At 43.9% G+C, this 6,110-nt stretch overlaps 1 protein-coding gene across 1 annotated transcript in view; it reads left to right on the top strand.

Annotated features, from left to right (window-relative positions):
* The window catches only part of ptpro (protein tyrosine phosphatase receptor type O), a 47,492-nt gene that overhangs the window by 4,863 nt on the left and 36,519 nt on the right, over window positions 1-6,110 (top strand). Inside the window, exons 4-6 of the mRNA XM_037696101.1 lie at window positions 297-558; window positions 3,997-4,152; window positions 5,692-5,844. Coding sequence (XP_037552029.1) covers window positions 297-558; window positions 3,997-4,152; window positions 5,692-5,844 — 571 coding nt within the window. The remainder of the gene's footprint in view (window positions 1-296; window positions 559-3,996; window positions 4,153-5,691; window positions 5,845-6,110) is intronic.

Genomic DNA, 6,110 nt, shown 5'->3' with positions numbered 1-6,110 from the left:
TTCTCTGTGCTTTTAGAAAAGAAAGAACAGTTCTCTGTGCTTTTAGAAAAGAAAAAGAACAGTTCTCTGTGTTTTTAGAAAAGAAAAAGAACAGTTCTCTGTGTTTTTAGAAAAGAACAGTTCTCTGTGTTTTTAAACAGTTCTCTGTGTGTTTTTAGAAAATAAAAAGAACAGTTCTGTGTTTTTAGAGAACAGTTCTGTGTTTTTAGAAAAGGAAAAGAACAGTTCTCTGTGTTTTTAGAGAATAATTGTTCTTGTGTTTTTACAAAAGAACTGTCCTCTGTGTGTTTGTTTAGACGACGTCGGCGTTGCAGGTGTCCTTAAACGACGATGGTTTGATTGTTGTGACCCTTGAGCGCTCAGACCTTCAGGAGAATGTCACAGCCTATGCGGTGCAGATCTCTGGAGAACCTAGATGGGTTCTGGTTCCGTTCATGAACAGCAGCGAGCCCCTGCTGTTCAACGCCTCATTCCACGGCCTCTGCTACACCGTGGGACTGCTGCTCAAAGTGGGTCTGAGCTGGTCCAGACCCATCAAGACCATCCCTGTTCTCACAAGTAAGAACACTCAGAACCAGAAGTGGACCATGCAGGACTTTTAATTTGAAAGGTTCTTGGATACATTATTTAAACAATAACAGAGCAAAGAGGATTTCAACAAAAACTAAGAAAAGAAATTATTTATGTTTAGTTGAGTAACTTGATTTATTTTTAGTCTACCGTCGAAGCTATTATGGGATGGTCTCCATCTGTCCAACTTTTCTTGTCAAGGCTGCACCTTCTGCTCCACTCGAGATGATTCAGTGGAACTTGGATCACTAACGCATCATCACTACATGGATTGTACTGTACACTTTTATCACCACAGCTTCAAGGTCACAAATCAAGGTCAAAGGAAAAATCTATGTATTTGCTTGTCATTGCTATGGATTGCTATTTAATAGATTGTTGACGGGCATATTATGGGCTGTCTGCAGTACAGTAGTCCCTCGTTTATCACGGGGGATCCGTACCCTGAAGACCCGCGATAAGTGAAAAACCACCAGTAGGAATGTTGGTACACGCAGTAAGTACCGTAGTTGTCGCTCCGCCCTGTAAGTCACACCAGTTCAAGTACGTCTCAGAAAGTGGAAACATCCATAAATATGTTGCTCACCGCTGACGGCCCGGAAACGTGTGCCGAACCTGGGAATGTGGGCCGGTGTTGTGCCAAAAATCGATGGGCTGCCAAATGACAGCCGCGGGAGCGTGCACGGGAGGACTTGAACAAGGATTTAACAAGATTAACACTTAAAAACAATGATTTGTTTGCTCAGAATTATAGTAAATGTTTGTCCCAGTCTACCTTTTGCTTCATAAATGCACTTTGACGGTCAAATCAGCTGCGTTTAAAAATCCAACATGCAGAATTAGGAACGCGCAGAGACGAGCCTCCTATTCTAAATTTAACACGATAAACATCTGAAACAATTATTTATTTGCTCGACTTTATAGTGAAGGTGTGTCTCAGTCTAACGTTTGATTAATGAAAGGACTTTAACTGTCAAATCAGGTGCCTCGGTGCTCCTGGGGGCGAGCAGAGGAGGAAACGCTGCTCGTTCCTTCAAAATTCAACAAGAACAGCACCTAAAACAAATTTTCATTATAGTCATGTTTACCTATTACATGATACAACGGCATGCCTTACTGCTACTTCTACTCAGTCAGAATGAATGAAAACAGTCGTATCTCAGACAAAAATTGATTTATAAATATGGGAAAAAGTCCATAAATATGTTGTTTCGGCCTATAAGTCGCTGGGCAAGTGAATTATGCAATAACAAAAAAAATCTGTGACTTATAGGCTGAAAAATATAGTAGTAGTTTATTTTAGTAATTCCACACTGCCTGTCCAAAAACAAGTCTCCACCTGGATGTAACTCATGAAACAGGTCCGAGCCTGTTGGATCATCACTGCACGGACGATCATCCTTCAGCTGCAACAAGTTCTTTAACTCCAACTGGTGCAATGAGTTGCTTCTCATTTCTTCAACAACATGATGAAAGACTCATGGTGGTCGTGGAGAAGATGTCAGTCTGTTTGAGAAGGGTCAAGTCATTGACATCAAGCAGAGGAAACATCTCAGGAGATTGTAGAAACTACTAGAACTGGGTTAAGAACTGTCCAACACATTATTAAACACTGGAAGGACAGTGGGACCCATCGTCTTCCAGGAAGAAATGTGGCTGAAAATAAATCCTGAATGATCGTGATCAGTGATCATTTAAACGTTTGGTGAAATCAAATGGAAGAAGAACACCAGCAGCACTCAGGGCTGTGGTTCATAGAGACAGTAAGAACATTTCCACACACAATGTGAAGGAACTCAAGAACAGCTGGGTAGTTTAAGAAAACCACTAACCAGTGAGGCTAACTGGGGAAAAGACTTCAGTTTGTTAGGGAGCATAAAGATTGGACTGTGGAGCAATGGAAGAAGGTCATGTGGTCTGAGTCCAGACCGACCCTGTTCCAGAGTGATGGTGCATCAGGGTCAGAAGAGAGGCAGGAGAAGTGATGCACCATCATGACCAGTGTCTCGTCATCAATGGAAGATGTTGGTGAAACATTAATTCAACACTGAATGAAACAGATCTTGTGACGTTGAAGAAGTTTATTTAAACAAAGACACAGAGAATGATGTGATCAAAGATAAAGGAGGTCCAACCAAATATTAGTGGGACCTTTGTTTTTGGCCAGACGGTGTAAATAAAGGCATTTTAAACCCTTCCCACACTCTTGCAATATTCTAAACAATGTTTCTAAACTCTAAACCCTCTGAAAGAGACGGCATGTCATGATTTCTGCTCTCAGCCAAGCGCTCTCGGCCACGCCCACTTCTCCGCTCTGCACGGAGAACAGCTGATCAGCTGCAGCAGGAAGTTTATCCTGCAGTAAGGGCTGCACAGAGGTGCAGCAGGCGCTACATAATTTAAAATAATTCATGTAAAATAAAAATGCCATGCTGATCGTGCGGCTCATCCATCATTCAGCCAGTTGTGTGTCATGTCCACTCTTATTTTGAAAAACCTCAATGGAGCGAGTCCACGATAAACGAACCACGAAGTAACGAAGGACTACTGTACTCCTGTTAATGTGTGTGTTTAAAAAGGGCAATTGTTAAAATTTTTAATAAATATTTACGTTTTATCTCAAAATGTAGACCAGAAAGCTTCATTTTTTTTATATACAAATGTTTAAATGCATCATTTTCTGCCGTACCTTCCTGTGAAAGTTTGAACAGAGACACTACCTCTTAATTTAAAGTTATTGTGCATCTAAAGCTTTCCGTATATTTGGAAATAAATCCCTCGATGAGGCCTCTTTACATGAGGACGACCTCTGCAAACGTTTTCAGTCTTTGTTGGGATGAATAGATGAAAGTAGACGATGGATATTGATATCCGTTGGCTATCGATGCGATTATTGAGCATGCATCAGGACAAAAATAGATGTAGTTTACATGACAATGCTATAGGGTTGCCAGATAAGAAAGGAACTATTGTAGTGTCACTTTAAAACGATTGTATTTTGACCCAAACTGTCCTCTGTGCTGGGTGAGGGTGTTGAGGTGCGAGTTGTTTGGTGAGCGTGCACAGATAAGAGCGGCTAAAGGAAACTGTTTATCTGGCAACCCTGAAGCCAGGATCAGCAGCGTCAGCAGGACAGTTGCATCCTAACTTTCCTCTGGACCAAGGATGTTGTTGTTTTGTGAGCAGCACAAACAACACTCTGACTGCAGCCTCCTGGAGTGAGCATGTGAGCCCTGAACACCTCCGCTCTCAGACCAGGATTCAGAAACCTTTGGTTTCAGAGGACCAGGGCTGTTCTGTTCATGAACATCTCAAAAAGTGCCTCGTGTAAACCGGGCCTTAAGTTCACCACAAATTGCTTCATTTCTTTTAAGCAGTCTGAGTAAAATAAGAGTTAACTTTTATTTTGTTGTTTTCTCTCCTCAGAGCCACTTCCTGTCCGCACCGCTCACATCTCAGACTTCAGTGAGGCTCCAGAGACCGGCGTGGTGTTCGACATCGACCCTCCGTTCAGAACCGTCTTCAGCAGGGTCAACATCAGCTACACTGAAGGACAGCAACGCCGCTCCATGCTTTATAAAGGTGGGTGTGTTCGGCTGTGAGGGACAGTCCGTGAGTCCAAACCCTCAGCCGCTCCGACCCGTTCACTCAACGTGTCCTCCTGCTGAGACTCCACCAGAACATCATGTTCTCTGTGAGCCCTGGTGGTGTCACTGCTGCTGCAGCTGAACAAGTGTCCTTTTCCACGGATTACAAATCTAATTGATTTATAGAAACACAGGGATAAAATCAGAAAGTCACAGTACTGATCCCAGAGGAACTCCATCCTAGATTTAACTGAAAATCATCATCTTCTTTTGGATTTTCCCTCTTCAGGGTCTCCACAGCGAGACCTCCTCTGTCCTCACTCCATCTACCTCCATGTCCTCTCTAACTGCATCCATCCATCTCCTCTTTGTCTTTTTCCTGTAGCTGCATCTCTAACATCCTTCTACCAACATACAGGTGCTGGTCATAAAATGAGAACATCATGAAAAAGTTGATTTATTTCAATAATTCCATTCAAAAAGTGAAACTTGTAGATTATATTCATTCATTACACACAGACTGATATATTTCAAATGTTTATTTCTTTTAACCACCATTTGGTCCACCATCTGTCCTTCCTGGTTTCTTTCCCTGACACCAAACCTACCCATCATTTCCTCATCCTCTGTTTCCTTCACCAACATGTCAATTCAGGTCTGCTCCCATCACCACTCTCTCCTCCCTGGGAATACTCTCTATCACTTCATCCAGATCTTTCTCCTCCACATCACATCCAACCTGTGGAGCATAACCACTGACAACATTTAGCATCAGACCTTCTACTTCTACCTTCAGGCACATCACCCTATCTGACACTCTTTTCACCTCTACTACATTCTTTGCCAACTCCTCCTTCAGGTCCACCTCTACTCCATTTCTCTTTCTATCCACACCATGGTAAAACTGTTTGAACCCTGCTCCAGTGCTGTGAGTCTTGCTGTCCTTCCACTTGGTCTCTTGGACACATAAAACATCTACCTTCCTTCTCAGCATCATGTCAGCCAGCTCTCTACCTTTGCCTGTCATTGTCCCCACATTTAGAGCTGCAACCCTCAGTCCTACATTCTTCACTTTCCTCTTCTCCTCTGTCTCCTGACATGTTTCCCTCCTCGTGGTCTTCCACTAACAGCAGCACAGTTTCCTCTGGCTCCCTGTTTGTCAACAGCACCGGTGGAGGTCGTTGTTAACCCGGGCCTGGACTGATCCGGTATGGTGTCGCTTAGATGGACTCATGTTAGATTTGCTAAGTGTTTTGTCAGATGCCCTTCCTGGCTCAACCCTCATCATTTACCTGGGCTTGGGACCAGAACCAGAGATCCACTGGCTGGTTCTCCCTGGTGATCTTTTCTTTTTACATCTGACATGTCGTGTAAGAAAGTGATCCAACAACGTTTTCATTAAAAAACCAGAACCTCTTCAGCTGGAGTACTTGTTACCCCTGGACCTCCATCAGATCTTTTATTTGGTTTTAGTGTAAAATGTCTAAGAATTCAAAAGACTCGATTTAGAGGCGTTGTGTTTTTGTCCTTGCAGATTTCTACAAAGGGAAGACGGTGTTCAAGCACTGGTTACCGGGGGTGTGTTACCGTAACATCACCTTCCAGCTCATCTCTGAGGCCACCATGTACCAGACCGCACTCACCTCCTACAGCGATGTCGCCCACACTCCTCTGCACCACCGGACAGGTGAGTGTCTCTGCTGGCCCACCTCCTGACATCCTCAGACTGATGGTCCTTTCAAAGCCCTCACACATCTGGAGACACATGCCCAGAGGTGTTGGTTTGCTGCAGAACTGAAGCTGTTGCTTGGTCTCCTCAGGTCACCTCAGGTCTCCTCATGTCACCTCAGGTCTCCTCATGTCACCTCAGGTCTCCTCGGGTCACCTCAGGTCTCCTCGGGTCTCCTCGGGTCACCTCAGGTCACCTCGGGTCTCCTCAGGTCACCTCAGGTC

Source organism: Nematolebias whitei, chromosome 22, assembly GCF_014905685.2.
Source record: "Nematolebias whitei isolate Nwh7 chromosome 22, NemWhi1, whole genome shotgun sequence".
NCBI lineage: Eukaryota > Metazoa > Chordata > Actinopteri > Cyprinodontiformes > Rivulidae > Nematolebias > Nematolebias whitei.
Note: the sequence above shows the minus strand (reverse complement) of the source record. Positions and strands in the feature narration are given on the sequence as shown.